The sequence below is a fragment of the Phyllobates terribilis genome, unplaced genomic scaffold, assembly GCF_046119375.1.
Source record: "Phyllobates terribilis strain yellow unplaced genomic scaffold, ASM4611937v1 Scaffold_2__4_contigs__length_985480577, whole genome shotgun sequence".
NCBI lineage: Eukaryota > Metazoa > Chordata > Amphibia > Anura > Dendrobatidae > Phyllobates > Phyllobates terribilis.
Window position 1 is genome coordinate 937,289,479 of NW_027362762.1, and position 18,532 is coordinate 937,308,010.

General features: G+C 41.3%; 1 protein-coding gene across 3 annotated transcripts in view; it reads right to left on the reverse strand.

Annotated features, from left to right (window-relative positions):
* HLCS (holocarboxylase synthetase) overlaps positions 1 to 18,532 on the reverse strand; it is a 159,914-nt gene that overhangs the window by 85,630 nt on the left and 55,752 nt on the right. For all 3 annotated transcript variants that reach the window (XM_073668391.1, XM_073668392.1, XM_073668393.1), the window contains one exon: positions 1,627 to 1,898. In XM_073668391.1, coding sequence (XP_073524492.1) covers positions 1,627 to 1,898 — 272 coding nt within the window. The remainder of the gene's footprint in view (positions 1 to 1,626; positions 1,899 to 18,532) is intronic.

Genomic DNA, 18,532 nt, shown 5'->3' on the forward strand with positions numbered 1-18,532 from the left:
TAGAGGACTGTACGGGTACTATAAGGGGATCGAAATATTGTATCAATAATCGTTCTTTCCTGTGCCTTTAAACAAACGCCGATCCACTAGTTATATCGTCGATCAGTGCTCATTATGGGCAGAAATCTGCCAAAGTAAAAGCTGCCCATAGACTTACAATAGCTTCTGAGCAACACCTCTGCCTCCGAACATACACTTTCAGTTTAGCACCAGACACTTCTTGTAGCAAATTGTCTCCTGCAGGAGTAAAAGATTGGGCATGTTGAAATCCAACATGCCCGTTCCTTATATCCCTGCTGTTAGTACACACAATAGTTATGTGAACAAGATGGGAATAAGTAAGAACAAAACAAACTGTAAATTATTTGTGCTACCTGTGTATTAAGAGGGGCGGTTTGGAGAGAAATCAGGGTCCCAAAGGTGGGAATTGACTTTGTCCCAGGATCCAAAAAACGGCAAGTCACCATGAAATGTATGGCTCATTTTATAACTGATTAAGCTCAAACTTCCATCATGGATCAGATTAATAAACAGGCTTCATATTTTATTTAACCAGTTTTTACTCTCACCCCAGACTGGATAATGTACATTGCGAAGTCTGCTCTGAGCAAGAAGGTCTATTTCCAATAATAGTGCCCCCTATGGTCAGGAATATGGTAAGAGAAATCTCATCCAGAATGGTAAGAGAAAAATAAGTCAGAAATAAATTGTATAAAGCAGAAAGTCAGAGCTTCACCATCATCGCCTCTTCTTTATTTCAAACAGTATTTCAAAAAAACACTAAAATTTCTCAATTGTATTCAAGTCGGCAAAAAGATGAGAAAGAAAGAGAGGAAGACGTCCAACTTGTCAAGTCGAATCTCAACCCTGCATTTATAAACCCAGCAGAGATACGCCGCTCTAACCAACCCATTATTCCCTGAACCCCAGAGGCCTCCATGAAAATCGGCCAATATTTTCGGTGATAGAAAAGAAGACGCGTTGCCCTGCAAATATGATTACTAACGTATGTTAAGTTCTACAGTAAACGCAGTGATAACGAAGACATAAGCACCAGGATCTGTCCATACATCAAGTATTAAAGCAGTGACTAGTAGAGTGGACGAGTCCCCATCACTAATCCGAAAATTTTTGTATGAAGACCAAAAGCAGAAGATCTCGGCTGAAAGTTGCTTGGTTGACCATGAAGTATGGAGGACACAAGGAGAATCAGTAGACCTAGATCAACAGCCAAACACTTGGTGAAACAATGACCTAGAAGTCAAGAAACCCAAAACAGCTGACAGATGGAGTAGACTCTGCTTCAACATCCTAAGTCACATGGCAAAGCTCGTTAAAGGGTTGGACATATTGCAATTAACCAGTTTGGTGGCCAATAAGCAGGGTTCTGAAATATAAAAGGAACATTGAGATAACAGAGGAGAGTCCCCCCATAGGATCGCATGAGTGCGACTCCAAGTTATCAACTTCACCTAAGTAGGTCTACATCCGGAAAAACAGAAAACAGGGTTGCCCAAACAAGTTTTTGGTTCATTGGAAAGACACATTGAGCGTAGACAAAAAATAGTTGACATTGATTATGGACAACACTACTGCATTCATGGTTTCTCTTCAGGTTGCACTTACCCGTCAAGAAGGTTGAATGTGGAGGTGGTGACTTCTGTGAACAGTATGGCTTTACCAAGCTTTTCGGTTTGGAGATTCTCCCGATATCTGTCCAGGTGGAAGTCCTCAGACTCGAAGCTTTCTTCTCCGGTGATGAGAGGAGCTAGAGATGGAGTGACGTCCATCTCGTGCTGCGGGGACTCGCAGATTTTCAGAGACATCTTGCTAGATTTTATCAATCCATTTTTGTTTCTCCTTGATTTAATCCACTGGAGAACATCAGGGTAATCGTCCTACACGAGAGACACAACATATCTCCGGTAACTTAAGCGGAAGGGGCTTATTGCTCAGGCAGAAGGGAATTGAAAATAACTTTTATACATTTTACTTTAAAACACTAACTTCTAAAACAGTTTACGTTTTAATTTCTAACCATTTTTTAGGATCTCTGCTTTATGTCAGTGAACGAAAATGCTCTTGGTTCCATTCAAGGGCAGTAATCCTGTACATAACTAGTCCTGCTCTCAGCTGAGAAGTGGATACAATTGTATCCAGTATAGACAATGCTCTGTGAGCTAAACATCCCAAATGCCAGACTGATACATTGTAGCAAGGTAATGATTGGTGCAGCTGCTGATGTACAGCTGCAAAGCTGCAGCCAAGAGTGATTTTCCAAGCAATAGGCTATGTGTGCACGTTCAGGATTTGAAGCAGAAATTTCCTGAGCGTTTCTGCATCTCCTTGGCAGGAAAAACGCTGCGGAAAAACCGTGCGGTTTTGCCACGATTTTTCCGCTTTTTTTATGCGTTTTTTGAAGCGCTTTTGTACATCAATGAATGCTTTTTGGAGCTAAATAAAGTTATTTGGTGGGACAATGCTTTAACCCTTGCATTACCATCAGAACTGGGGTGAGTATATTGGTTAATTTAAATGATTAAAGAATGTGTCTGTTGTATTTCAAACAAAGTGTTTGCTCTGTGTCTGTGTGTTTATTTAACTCTGTACTTTACTTTAATTTGGTTTGGTGATGAATGGGTCTGATTGACACCTTGTCATCACCAAACAAAAGAGCTAGGTGTCAGCTAAACTAATTTGCCCAATTTTCATTAGCATTTCCATTCATGTAATTTATGCGGCTGCTGTGAGCAGCTATTTTTAACCTGGGAAGGTGCCATTTGCAAACATGGTCCCATGCTATTATTAACAGCTCACAGCTGTTTCGTTAGCCGCTACGTCACCCCCCGATCAGCACTCAGCAGCGCTTTGGATTCAGCGTATTTTTCCAGCGTCCAAAACGCGGTGTTCTAATGCTGCACTTTTGTTGTCGGTACATGTGAATCCACCGCATATAATGACACTTCAATCAGTCAAAATCTGCAGCGGAGACTAGCGTGTCCGCTACAGAAATTTACATGTTGCGGGTGAGTTTGGGTACATCGCAACAATCAGGACCCGCTGCAGGTTTGACGCTGGGTGTTTATACAGAGTCAAAACCGCAGCATCCAGATGTTACAGCATCGTGGATGGGATCTCTAGAAATCCCATGTCCACTATGCATGCATCTGAGGCTGCGGATCACCCGTGGACAGACACTGACATGTGGAGCGTCTTTCAGGACAGCATCATGTCAAATTCTCTTGTGGAGTCACTAGTCTCCGCAACATAAATTTGACCACTAGAAAGTATTGAATGCAGTAAATACGCATGGTTCAGTGAACACATGTGGATTTACCTGCGTTTAATAGAATGGACGCAGCAAAAAATATGCGTCCAAAGCGCTGCTACGTCTGGATTGTGGGCACAGAGCCTAAAATTTAAATAAAAAAATGGCTTGGGCTCCCGCGTCATCTTTATAACCAGCAGAGGGAAAGCCGACCGTTGTGGGCTGATATTAGTAGCCGGGGAAGAGGCCATTAGCCAAAAATGTTCCCTGGCTATTAATATCAGCCCAAAGCGGTTTGTTTAGCCTTTACTGGTTAGATTACAGGGGATCCCAGAAAAAAATTGACGTGGGGTCCCCCTATAAAATCTAACCAGAAAAGGCTAAAACAGACAGCTGCGGGCTGATATTAATAGCCAGGGAAGGCTCCACTCTTCCCACTGCCCTGTAGCGGTGGCGAGTGGGGTAATGGGGTTCCCGTCAGCCTTGTATTGACGGCTGAAGTGAAGCCCAGGTTAGTAATGGAGGGCGTCTATAAGACACCCCCATTACTAACTGCGTAGTAAAGTTATCGCGGCCTTTTCAATAAAAAACACGACCGGAATAAAGTATTTTAATTAAATAAAAAACACATGGTTTACATTTTTTTAAATTTTTTTTATTGTACTATGTCCGCCCTCAGTCTTCTGAAAAAAAAGTAAAAAAAACAAACAACCATATCCCTCACCTGTCCACCGTCACGACGCAGACCACGATTCCGTCACGATTGTCCCTCGGCGATCCAGGTCACTTCTACAGCAGTGACATCAGCAATCACTGATGTCACTGCTGTAGAAGACAGCAATGTATACTGATAGGAGGGTAAAATCACTCCTTTCAGTGTACATTGCTGCTGCAGGAGGTCACTGGGGTTCATCAGCTGAAGATCAGCTGATCAGCCCCTGTGAGCTCACCACCATAGGAACATTCTTCAGAATGTTCCCACGGTGAGGTCACGTGAGCGATCAGCTGATCGCTCACGTGACCGCAGGTCCTGGCAGAGCAGTACACTGCTGGGAGCGAGCGCGCTCCCTGCAGTGTACCGCCGGCCGCCAGGAGGAGAACATCGCCGAGGACCAGGATCAGGAGGACACCAGACAGGTGAGTATAGTGTTTTTTTTTTTAATTTTTACTTTATTTTTCTTGTTTTACCACCGCGGGCATGCCAGCTTGGCTGAGGAGACTACTGCTCCCCCCAGCCACGCAGCTCTTGCTGTTATCAGCGGGAGTGGCGATTGGATGAGAGGAGTAGTAGTCCTCCTCTCCTGACCCTGGTACAACCAGCACCGCGTTTCCGCCACGAATTTGCGTCCATTGGCTTTAATTGAAACGCAGCAAATCCACAAGTATAAATATTATACCTGCGGATTTGCTGCGGTTCAATACAAGTCAATGGGCGCGAATTCATGGCGGAAACGCCCGAACAATGGACATGCTGTGTTTTTTTCCACAATGGTAATCCTGAGCAGAAATTTCCGCATCATGTGTACAGCACATCAGGATTACCATTGAAATAGCTGGCAGATCGTTTTTGATGTGTTTTCGCGGCGTTTCCGAGCGGGAAAACCGCAGCGAAAACGCATCAAAAACGCTACGTATGCACTTAACCTAAAACTAGAAATTTGCAGAACCCTGGTCCAGTGACCATGTTGGAAGACCATGGCCACTGGACAAGAGCTTGAGAGCTTTCTCCTACCTGCCGGCATCCGTAGTGCTACTATAGACTAGTAGCTCACAGAGCATTGTCGGCACCGATTAGAGCATCTGCTGATGTATTCAGCTCACAGAGCATTGTCTGTATCGGAGACAATCACATGTACCTCTCAGATTTTTTTTTTTGTACAAAACTGGAAAACCCATTTCAGAGACTCAAACTATTCTCGGTGGCTCAGTGGTTAGCACTGCAGCCTTACAGCACTGGGGTCCTGGGTTCAATCCCATCAAGGACAACATCTGCAAGGAGTTTGTATGTTCTCCCCGTGTTTGTGTGGGTTTCCTCCGGGTTCTCCAGTTTCCTCCCACACTCCAAAGACATACTGATAGGGAATCTAGATTGTGAGCCCCAATGGGGGATAGTGCCCGTCATGTCTGTAAAGCGCTGTGGAATAAATGGCGGTCTATGTAAGTGAATAAAATAAATAAATAAATTCTAATGCAAGTGCCTCATTAGGGCATTTTTACTTGAGACCGCTTCAAATAAAGCTGGGTGACAACCAAATGATCGGAGTGGGTCTCACATATGAAATGTGTTACTGCAGTCAGTCATCGCAGTACTCAGTGATTCATGGACAGGCCGGCACCCTCTGCTCTGGTTTACTGTGGGGGAAAGGAAGGTAGTCTGAGATCGGCACGGGGACCGCCCTCTAAAATGGCCATATTCTTTAATAGGGCACCGATAAAAGGGTTTTCTTTGTAAGGGGCAATCTCTTTAACCTCTTAATTATCACCAATAAATATTTTTAAAATGGCTACTAAAGGGGCATTAAAGGGGTTTTCCACTAGACTATATATAATAGACTTTTGGCCAGAATACAATAATATAATTTGTGTAATAATAATATCAGATAGTACTCATCCTCAACGGGTCTAGCGCCGACTCTCTGCAGCTACGTTTTGGCCGCAGCGGTGACATCATGAGTACACTGCACATCACCGCTGCAGCCAAATCACTGAGTTCAGCAACTCATGCCATCTACATGAGAAGAGCCACTGAGCTCAGTGACTGGCTGCAGCGGTGATTTGCGCAATAGTCTTAATGTCACCACTGCAGCCAGTATACAAAGAAAAGAGCAGGAGCGGAGAGACAAAGCTGGACCACGGAAGGGTGAGTACTACATGATTTCATTATTTTAACATAGCATTAGCAGATAAAAGTCAAGAAGTCTATACGTGGAAAACATCTTTTGTCTCTGTTCACACTCAGTGCTTTTAGGAGGGGTTTTTTTTTCTTTGCAAATGATCATCAAGCAAACTCTCTCCAAACTAGGCAGTGTCCAAGGGCTGCAAGGAAAAAGCTTCAGGGAAAAAAAAAATCTTCAAAATCTCTTCAAGAAAAGAAAAACTCCTCAAAAAAACTCCTGAAAATAGGAGTGTTTCCTGCTTCAAAAATATATTGTTTTTGACTGCCTTAAAAAAAGTCAGTGTGAGGCTGCGTGCACACTATGCGTTTTTCAAGCGTTTTTGCCGCGGAATTTCGGCAGCGAAAACTCTTAAAAAACGCTTGGCAATACGTGCCCCATAGTCCTCAATGATAATCCACATGTGCTGTGCACATGCTGCGGGAATTTCCGCTGCGGATTATCATTGCGGAAAAATACGCAGCATGTTCATTAATTTTGCGGACACGCAGCGTAATTGCCGCCATTGGCTTGCATTGAAACGCATAATATCCGTGTCAGTACATTTGTACAAACTGATATTATGCGTTTCTATGTGCGGATGGTACCCGGGTTTGGAGAAGAGGAGAATCTCCTCCAGACCCGGGTACCATAGAACCTGTTAAAAAAAGAATTTAAAATAAAAAATAAAGATTAAACTTACCTTCTGATGTCCTCCCGGTGTTTTCTCCCCTCCGTCTGGTCTGCTGTATGGGTCGCGTTGTTGTGAAGGACCTGCCATGACGTCATTGAGTCATGTGACCTGACACATGACTCAATGACGTCACCGCAGGTCCTTCACACCACCGCGAGCCGCCCAAGACCCCGGAAGGAGCGGAGAAAACACCGGGAGGACATCGGCAGGTAAGCATAAAATTTTTATTTTTTTTTTTACCATTCTTATTCTTTTTTTTTTAACTAACTTGGTCACACTACTATAAATCCATGCCGGTTGCATGGATTTATATAGTGTGAACAAGTTGTAAAGCACTTTTCCAAGTGGTGCTAAAATCACTTGGAAAAGCGCTTGATAACCCGCATGCGGAGACGATTCAATATAGGTGGAGGAGGGGCTCCCCAGTTGGATTATGCTGTTATTGAACAGGACCCGTTGCTTATAATTCTTATTCCCCCCTGGCAATGAGTGCTTCTGTACTGTCCATGAGTTCTCTTATACCTAAGAGGAGATTTACCCACACGCCCCTTGTGGTGACATCATGTGGGCCGGTCTCCAGCCTGTCCATTTTTTTTATTAAAAACCCTAACTTCGGCGATAACTCTTTGCTCGTTGGTCGCAGAAGCCTGCAAACGACGCCCTTTTTTCCCTTATGATTTATCTTTATTTAGAGATCACACATCACATAGCTGCAGTCTGCTATTCTGGTGTTTTTGCGCTACAGCTCCCTGATTTTGCTTACAGCCCTGGAAAACTACCTATACATTCCTGGGCTGATTTGGTCACTAAACATAGGGGTCCCGTTAATGTCGGACGTATGGAACTCACAATATTTCGTAGTTCATATCGGAGTCAGCATGCCTGCAAATTTCCCTTTGAGGCTCGGGAAGCAGCCTCACGGTTACATGCAAATTAGTGAAAGCCAGCGTTTTAATTACATCCTGCGTCTTTCAGAGACAAGATGCTTGCTTCCTAATGAAGTTATAACACTCCTTGGCTGGTATTGTTTGCATAAGCTGTTTCTCAGGTATGTGTTAATTGGGGCTTTTGTGCTGAGCAAAATGGGACAGCTCGGTGCTGACAAGTGGTGAGGGGAGTAAGGGAGGCGGGTGAACATCTATGTCAGGCAAACATGGAAGAACATTTTCCTGACAGTGGGGTTAAAAAGAAAATTGCAAATAAAGTAAGAAAAATAAGTAGTGAAAAATGTCTAACAGAAAATCCCCCTTGGATGGCCATAGACGCCAAATAAAAACTGCACTGTGATTGGCAGTTTTTCATTTAGTTGATTTCCATTAATCTAAAGTAAAGTTTAGAGAGAAAAAAAAAAAAAACTTGGAAAAACTGCATCAATATTGCCCCTAATGACAAAATGATCACATTGTAAAAGGCAACGCCAAAACGACTGTTTTTCACTCTTTCGGATCTAAAAATCATATAAACCCCAAAAATCAACATTTTTTAAATAGAAAAAATAAACAAAAAAACAAAAACAAACATACTTGGAAAAACTTCATCAATATTGCCCCAAATGACAAAATGATCACATTGTAAAAGGCAACGCCAAAACGACTGTTTTTCACTCTTTCGGATCTAAAAATCATATAAACCCCAAAAATCAACATTTTTTAAATAGAAAAAATAAACAAAAAAACAAAAACAAACATACTTGGAAAAACTTCATCAATATTGCCCCAAATGACAAAATTATCTCATTGTAAAAGGCAATGCCAAAACGACTGTTTTTCACTCTTTCGGATCTAAAAGTCGTATAAACCCCAAAAATCAACATATTTTAAATAGCAAAAAAAAACACCCCCATAAAGCCATAGCTCCCAGTCAATCACTAGCTGGGACGGGTCAGCAGCCAGTGACTAAATATGGGACCAAGGAGCATCAGAACCAGAACATCGGAAGGATCAGCGGAGGTGAGAATTGGGCGTTATGCTTTTTTTTACTTTTTTTATAGTCACTTTAAGCTTAAAAAAAACACAAATAAAAATAAAAATATCAGTCAGAAGAATCATAAATGGGTTAATTGGCTCAGCCAATTAAAGAGGAGAATGGATTAGATTTTCTTTTCAGGGGTCCGGGATAGCGGGATGACGGCCCCCTAGTCTTGTTTTTGCTGATAATGTCTCCGTTTTTTATGACTTTTCCTGATTTTATAGTAGGAATATTACATTACAGAAATATCTGCTTTTCTACTAAAAAAAAACAACATGATTGATGAGTGTTATAATGAAGTCCAAGCCCCCGGAAAAGAGGATCGTGCGGAATGATGTAACACCAATTAACACAAGGCAGTTCTCCGTGCCGAGAGCCGGCGTGCGACTGAAAAGCATGACCTGTGGATGGACGGGCCGGGGAGCTCCATGCGGTGAGCCCCTTCATGGATAGTAAGGCCGGCGATCACATTGGCAGAGGACCATGTGTCTGTATCATATCAGCTCCTGTCAGGTTCCCATCCACGTGCGGTTTATGGGAATCCCCTGCTGTAGCCTGTAATTACATTCTGGATGTGCGGTTACATCGAATATCCGAGCGTCCTGCTGGGAATAAACCCCGGACAGACTACTTATCTGCCATCTGGGTTATTTATTCTAATAAACTTAACCGAAAAATTCACAAAAATGGAATTCAACGAGTCTTGGCACATGACTTAAGATAAAAGCCAAAAAAGAAACTCAATTTAAAGACACTTGTTTCAGGGTGTTGCCCCTCCTCAGTGCAAAACACAAGATCTGATTTGTCTGTATAAGAGGCCTCTGACTTTGGTTTAATGGGTAACATTTCTGCTTGTGGAGAGTGGCATGCCAGGGTAAGGAGATTTATGAAGAGCATTGCACGGCCCTTAAGTCTCCTTACACTTTCATGTTACTCTCCACAAAGAGAAACGTCACCCCTTAAACCCCAGTCAGAGGCCTCTTATACAGACAAATCAGATCTTGTGCTTTGCACTGAGGAGGGGGCAATACCCCGAAACACTCGTTTGCAAATTGAGATTTTATCCTAAGTCATGTGGAAAGGCTCGGTAATGGGTCGATATTGACTTTTTGGATTGATATTTCCAATAAGTGACATTAGAGTTCAAGTCCTCTTCTTCTCTGAAAAGAAAATTTGCATAGTTTTTTCTTTCTCATGCATGAAAAACTGTCCGTGTTTTTTTTCAGTGTGCTGGACCCATCTTTGGTCGGTGTGTAATACTTTACAATCATTGTCGTATCCATTTTTCTTGTTTGAAAAACAAAATTCTTTAGGTGCTTGGACGCATTGAAGAGTAAAATAGAGATGACATCCACGTTGCATTCTTTTATTTTCACCGGGCCATTGACTTGCATTGGTGAGCTTGATCCGCAACAAAGAGTCCGTGATCTGTCTGCAAAAATAGCACAACTACCAAAAATCTAATTTGGTATTTAAAAGATTGTATGAACAGGCAAACCAAAGCGAATGATGGGCACCTAATGAACAAACGTTTTGCTCATTCATCGGGTGATCGTCAGCCTGTTTACACAGCAAGATAATTGTGAAGCGAACGGTTAGAACTATGTTCGTTCACGATTATCATGCAATGTAAAGGCCCCATTAGGTTCTTATTTGCTTGTAAATTCTGTATGTAACAAGCATTTCATAGTTAGTAAATCACCAATTACTCAAGAGACAGAGTATACAGTAAGGGTGCAGGAAACACAATAATAACAATTAAAATCCCTCGGAGATTATCCCTGTACTGTGACATCACTGTGTTAATTATTCCTGTACTGTGACATCACTGTGTGTATTATCTCTGTACTGTGACATCACAGTGTGTATTATCCCTGTACTGTGACATCACTGTGTGTATTATCCCTGTACTGTGACATCACTGTGTGTATTATCCCTGTACTGTGACATCACTGTGTGTATTTTCCCTGTACTGTGACATCACTGTGTGTATTATCTCTGTACTGTGACATCACTGTGTGTATTATCTCTGTACTGTGACATCACTGTGTTTATTATCCCTGTACTGTGACATCATTGTGTGTATTATCTCTGTACTGTGACATCACTGCGTTTATTATCTCTGTACTGTGACATCACTGTTTTATTATCCCAGTACTGTGACATCACTGTTTATTATCTCTGTAATGTGACATCACTGTGTGTATTATCTCTGTACTGTGACATCAATGTGTGTATTATCTCTGTACTGTGACATCACTGTTTATCATCTCTGTAATGTGACATCACTGTGTGTATTATCTCTGTACTGTGACATCACTGTGTGTATTATCCCTGTACTGTGACATCACTGTGTGTATTATCCCTCTACTGTGACATCACTGTGTGTATTATCCCTGTACTGTGACATCACTGTGTTTATTATTCCTGTACTGTGACATCACTGTGTGTATTATCTCTGCAATGTGACATCACTGTGTGTATTATCCCTGTATTGTGACATCACTGTGTGTATTATCTCTGTAATGTGACATCAATGTGTGTATTATCCCTGTATTGTGACATCACTGTGTGTATTATCCCTGTACTGTCACATCACTGTTTAGTATCTCTGTACTGTGACATCACTGTGTGTATTATCCCTGTACTGTGACATCACTGTGTGTATTATCCCTGTACTGTGACATCACTGTGTATTATCTCTGTACTGTGACATCACTGTGTTAATTATTCCTGTACTGTGACATCACTGTGTGTATTATCTCTGTACTGTGACATCACTGTGTGTATTATCCCTGTACTGTGACATCACTGTGTGTATTATCCCTGTACTGTGACATCACTGTGTGTATTTTCCCTGTACTGTGACATCACTGTGTGTATTATCTCTGTACTGTGACATCACTGTGTGTATTATCTCTGTACTGTGACATCACTGTGTTTATTATCCCTGTACTGTGACATCATTGTGTGTATTATCTCTGTACTGTGACATCACTGTGTTTATTATCTCTGTACTGTGACATCACTGTTTATTATCTCTGTAATGTGACATCACTGTGTGTATTATCTCTGTACTGTGACATCAATGTGTGTATTATCTCTGTACTGTGACATCAATGTGTGTATTATCTCTGTACTGTGACATCACTGTTTATCATCTCTGTAATGTGACATCACTGTGTGTATTATCTCTGTACTGTGACATCACTGTGTGTATTATCCCTGTACTGTGACATCACTGTGTGTATTATCCCTCTACTGTGACATCACTGTGTGTATTATCCCTGTACTGTGACATCACTGTGTTTATTATTCCTGTACTGTGACATCACTGTGTGTATTATCTCTGCAATGTGACATCACTGTGTGTATTATCCCTGTATTGTGACATCACTGTGTGTATTATCTCTGTAATGTGACATCAATGTGTATTATCCCTGTATTGTGACATCACTGTGTGTATTATCCCTGTACTGTCACATCACTGTTTAGTATCTCTGTACTGTGACATCACTGTGTGTATTATCCCTGTACTGTGACATCACTGTGTGTATTATCCCTGTACTGTGACATCACTGTGTGTATTATCTCTGTACTGTGACATCACTGTGTTTATTATCTGTCATGTGACATCACTGTGTGTATTATCTCTGTACTGTGACATCACTGTGTCTATTATCTCTGTACTATGACATCACTGTGTTTATTATCTCTGTAATGTGACATCACTGTGTGTATTATCTCAGTACTGTGACATCACTGTGTTTATTATCTCTGTAATGTGACATCACTGTGTGTATTATCTCTGTACTGTGACATCACTGTTTATTATCTCTGTACTGTGACATCAATGTGTTTGTTATCCCTGTACTGTGACATCAGTGTGTATTATCTCTGTACTGTGACATCACTGTGTGTATTATCCCTGTACTGTGACATCACTGTGTTTATTATCCCTGTACTGTGACATCACTATGTGTATTATCCCTGTACTGTGACATCACTATGTGTATTATCTCGGTACTGTGACATCACTGTGTGTATTATCCCTGTACTGTGACATCACTGTGTGTATTTTCCCTGTACTGTGACATCATTGTGTGTATTTTCCCTGTACTGTGACATCACTATGTGTATTATCTCTGTACTGTGACATCACTGTGTGTATTATCTATGTACTGTGACATCACTGTGTGTATTATCCCTGTACTGTGACATCACTGTGTATTATCTATGTACTGTGACATCACTGTGTGTATTATCCCTGTACTGTGACATCACTGTGTGTATTATCCCTGTACTGTGACATCACTTTGTGTATTATCCCTGTACTGTGACATCACTGTGTGTATTATCTTTGTACTGTGACATCACTGTGTGAATTATCTCTATACTGTTACATCACTGTGTATTATCCCTGTACTGTGACATCACTGTGTTTATTATCCCTGTACTGTGACATCACTGTGTATTATCTCTGTACTATGACATCGTTGTGTGTATTATCTCTGTACTGTGACATCGTTGTGTGTATTATCTTTGTACTGTGACATCAGTGTGTATTATCCCTGTACTGTGACATCACTGTGTGTATTACCTTTGCACTGTGTCATCACTGTGTGTATTATCCCTGAACTGTGACATCACTGTATTATCTATGTACTGTGACATCACTGTGTATTATCTCTGTACTGTGACATCACTGTGTATTATCTCTGTACTGTGACATCAGTGTTTATTATCCCTGTACTGTGACATCACTGTGTGTAATATCTTTTACTGTGACATCACTGTGTGTATTATCCCTGCAGTGTGACATCACTGTGTTTATTATCTCTGTACTGTGACATCACTGTGTGTATTATCTCTGTACTGTGACATCACTGTGTGTATTATCCCTGTACTGTGACATCACTGTGTGTATTATCTATGTACTGTGACATTACTGTGTGTATTATCTATGTACTGTGACATTACTGTGTGTATTATCCCTGTACTGTGACATCACTGTGTGTATTATCTATGTACTGTGACATTACTGTGTGTATTATCTATGTACTGTGACATTACTGTGTGTATTATCTCTGTACTGTGACATCACTGTGTGTATTATCCCTGTACTGTGACATCACTGTGTTTATTATCCCTGTACTGTGACATCACTGTGTGTATTATCTCCGTACTGTGATATTACTGTGTGTATCATCCCTGTACTGTGACATCACTGTGTTTATTATCCCTGTACTGTGGCATCACTGTTTGTATTATTCCTGTACTGTGACATCACTGTGTGTATTATCCCTGTACTGTGACATCACTGTGTGTATTATCCCTGTACTGTGACATCACTGTGTTTATGTACTGTGACATCACTGTGTGTATTATCTCTGTACTGTGACATCACTGTGTGTATTATCCCTGTACTGTGACATCACTATGTGTATTATCCCTGTACTGTGACATCACTATGTGTATTATCTCTGTACTGTGACATCACTGTGTGTATTATCTATGCACTGTGACATTACTGTGTGTATTATCTCTGTACTGTGACATCACTGTGTATTATCCCTGTACTGTGACATCACTGTGTTTATTATCCCTGTACTGTGACATCACTGTTTATTATCTCTGTACTGTGACAGTTTGTATTATCTTTGTACTGTGACATCACTGTTTGTATTATCTTTGTACTGTGACATCACTGTGTATTATCCCTGTACTGTGACACCACTGTATATTATCCCTGTACTGTGACATCACTGTGTTTATTATCCCTGTACTGTGACATCACTGTGTGTATTATCCCTGTACTGTGACATCACTGTGTGTATTATCTTTGTACTGTGACATCACTGTGTGTATTCTCTGTACTGTGACATCACTGTTTATTATCCCTGTACTGTGACATCACTGTGTATTATCCCTGTACTGTGACATCACTGTGTGTATTATCTCTGTACTGTGACATCACTGTGTGTATTATCCCTGTACTGTAACATCACTGTGTTTATTATCTCTGTACTGTGACATCACTGTGTGTATTATCTCTGTACTGTGACATCACTGTGTGTATTATCCCTGTACTGTGGCATCACTGTGTGTATTATCTATGTACTGTGACATCACTGTGTTTATTATCTCTGTACTGTGACATCACTGTGTATTATCTTTGTACTGTGACATCACTGTGTGTATTATCTTTGTACTGTGACATCACTGTGTGTATTATCTCTGTACTGTGACATCACTGTTTATTATCCCTGTACTGTGACATCACTGTTTGTATTATCCCTGTACTGTGACATCACTGTGTGTATTATCCCTGTACTGTGACATCACTGTATATTATCCCTATACTGTGACATCACTGTGTTTATTATCTATGTACTGTGACATCACTGTGTGTATTATCCCTGTACTGTGACATCACTGTGTGTATTATCTATGTACTGTGACATCACTGTGTTTATAATCTCTGTACTGTGACATCACTGTGTATTATCTTTGTACTGTGACATCACTGTGTGTATTATCTTTGTACTGTGACATCAGTGTGTATTATCCCTGTACTGTGACATCACTGTGTGCATTATCTCTGTACTGTGACATCACTGTGTGTATTATCCCTGTACTGTGACACCACTGTGTGCATTATCTCTGCACTGTGACATCACTGTGTTTATTCTCTGTACTGTGACATTACTGTGTGTATTATCTCTGTACTGTGACATCACTGTGTGTATTATCTCTGTACTGTGACATCACTGTGTGTATTATCCCTGTACTGTTACATCACGGTGTGTATTATCTCTGTACTGTGACATCACTGTGTGTATTATCTTTGCACTGTGACATCATCACTGTTTATTATCCCTGTACTTTGACATCACTGTTTATTATCTCTGTACTGTGACATCACTGTGTGTATTATCCCTGTACAGTGACATCACTGTGTGCATTATCTCTGTACTGTGACCTCACTGTGTGTATTATTCCTGTACTGTGACACCACTGTTTGCATTATCTCTGTACTGTGACATCACTGTATTATCCCTGTACTGTGACATCACTGTGTGCATTATCTCTGTACTGTGACATCACTGTGTGTATTATCCCTGTACTGTGACACCACTGTGTGCATTATCTCTGTACTGTGACATCACTGTGTTTATTATCTCTGTACTGTGACACCATTGTGTGCATTATCTCAGCACTGTGACATCACTGTGTGTATTATTTCTGTACTGTGACATCACTGTGTGTACTATCCATGTACTGTGACATCACTGTGTTTATTATCCCTGTACTGTGACATCACTGTTTATTATCCCTGTACTGTGACATCACTGTGTGTATTATCTCTGTACTGTGACATCACTGTGTGTATTATCTCTGTTCTGTGACATCACTGTGTGTACTATCCATGTACTGTGACATCACTGTGTGTACTATCCATGTACTGTGACATCACTGTGTGTATTATCTCTGTACTGTGACATCACTGTGTGTATTATCTCTGTACTGTGACATCACTGTGTGTACTATCCATGTACTGTGACATCACTGTGTGCATTATCTCTGTACTGTAACATCACTGTGTGTATTATTCTTGTGTGGTGATAATCACTATGTGCCCTATACCAGTATTATCAGTCCCAGGTATATAGCATTAAGTACAACACTAGATACGACTCTTGTAGAAGAGTGAGCTGTTTTGACAAAAGTGATAATTTTTTAATATTGGACAACCCCTTAAAGTGTGTGTTGTGCAGAGGGTCTGACACAAAGTGTCCACAGTCACACAAGACGTCACGAATACTATAAATTGTACAAAATGTTGGGGGACCTGATTTGCGTTTTGTTCGGGCCGTAATATAGAAATGGAGCCGTCAGACGCACCTTCACCTTCCCCATAGAGTGTTATGTATGAATATGGGGTGTACTTTTTTTTTATATATATATAAATTGACAATACCTCAGTCATGCAAGGGTCAATGCTGAATTTTGTGTTAGGAGATAGATCACCGGCGTTGCTCATCTTCCTGAAGATCTTCCCCCACCACCATTACAGGAACACAAACTTTCCAATGTCAGACTTTTCCAGCCTGCCGGCCACAAGTCTCCCAGGGATTACAGATGTGCTCAGGAATGAGACCAGAGCGATATTCACAGCTACTGATACTCGGGTGATGAACTGCTCTCTACAATAATATTTGTCGCTGGCAATTCCTGTAAGTGTCCTCAACCTCTGAACGGTCCGGTCACCTGTCAAGTAGCAGCGAGCAGCCGGCGCGGCCACACATGGTGTCCTCATTAGACTAACACAACACGGCAAGGGCGGACGGCGCATGGGCTCTCCGCAAAATATTTCTCCAAAACGCAGCAAATCTGCTAAATCCAATCATAGGACGGAAAGGAAACCGTGATTCCTGTAATGGAAAAGCCGAAGTGTGAGACATGAACAACATTCACAAGTAGTGTCCGCCAACAGAAATACTAACCACATCTCATACCCAGAGGGGCACGTAGGGGCAACCTCTGTCCATCAGGACCCTGTAATTATTATACTCCAGAGCTGCCCTCACTATTCTGCTGGTGCAGTCACTGTGTACATACATTACATTACTGATCCTGAGTTACATCCTGTATTATACTCCAGAGCTGCACTCACTATTCTGCTGGTGCAGTCACTCTGTACATACATTACATTACTGATCCTGTACTGATCCTGAGTTACATCCTGTATTATACTCCAGAGCTGCACTCACTATTCTGCTGGTGCAGTCACTGTGTACATACATTACATTACTGATCCTGAGTTACATCCTATATTATACTCCAGAGCTGCACTCACTATTCTGCTGGTGCAGTCACTGTGTACATACATTACATTACAGATCCTGAGTTACATCCTGTATTATACTCCAGAGCTGCACTCACTATTCTGCTGGTGCAGTCACTGTGTACATACATTACATTACTGATCCTGTACTGATCCTGAGTTACATCCTGTATTATACTCCAGAGCAGCACTCACTATTCTGCCTATGCAGTCAGTGTGTAGATACATTACATTACTGATCCTGTACTGATCCTGAGTTACATCCTGTATTATACTCCAGAGCTGCACTCACTATTCTGCTGGTGCAGTCACTGTGTACATACATTACATTACTGATCCTGAGTTACATCCTGTATTATACTCCAGAGCTGCACTCACTATTCTGCTGGTGCAGTCACTGTGTACATACATTACATTACTGATCCTGAGTTACATCCTGTATTATACTCCAGAGCTGCACTCACTATTCTGCCGATGCAGTCAGTGTGTAGATACATTACATTTCTGATCCTGAGTTACATCCTGTATTATACTCCAGAGCTGCACTCACTATTCTGCTGGTGCAGTCACTGTGTACATACATTACATTACTGATCCTGAGTTACATCCTGTATTATACTCCAGAGCTGCACTCACTATTCTTCTGGTGCAGTCACTGTGTACATACATTACATTACTGATCCTGAGTTACATCCTGTATTATACTCCAGAGCTGCATTCACTATTCTGCTGGTGCAGTCACTGTGTACATACATTACATTACTGATCCTGAGTTACATCCTGTATTATACTCCAGAGCTGCACTCACTATTCTGCTGGTGCAGTCACTGTGTACATACATTACATTACTGATCCTGAGTTACATCCTGTATTATACCCCA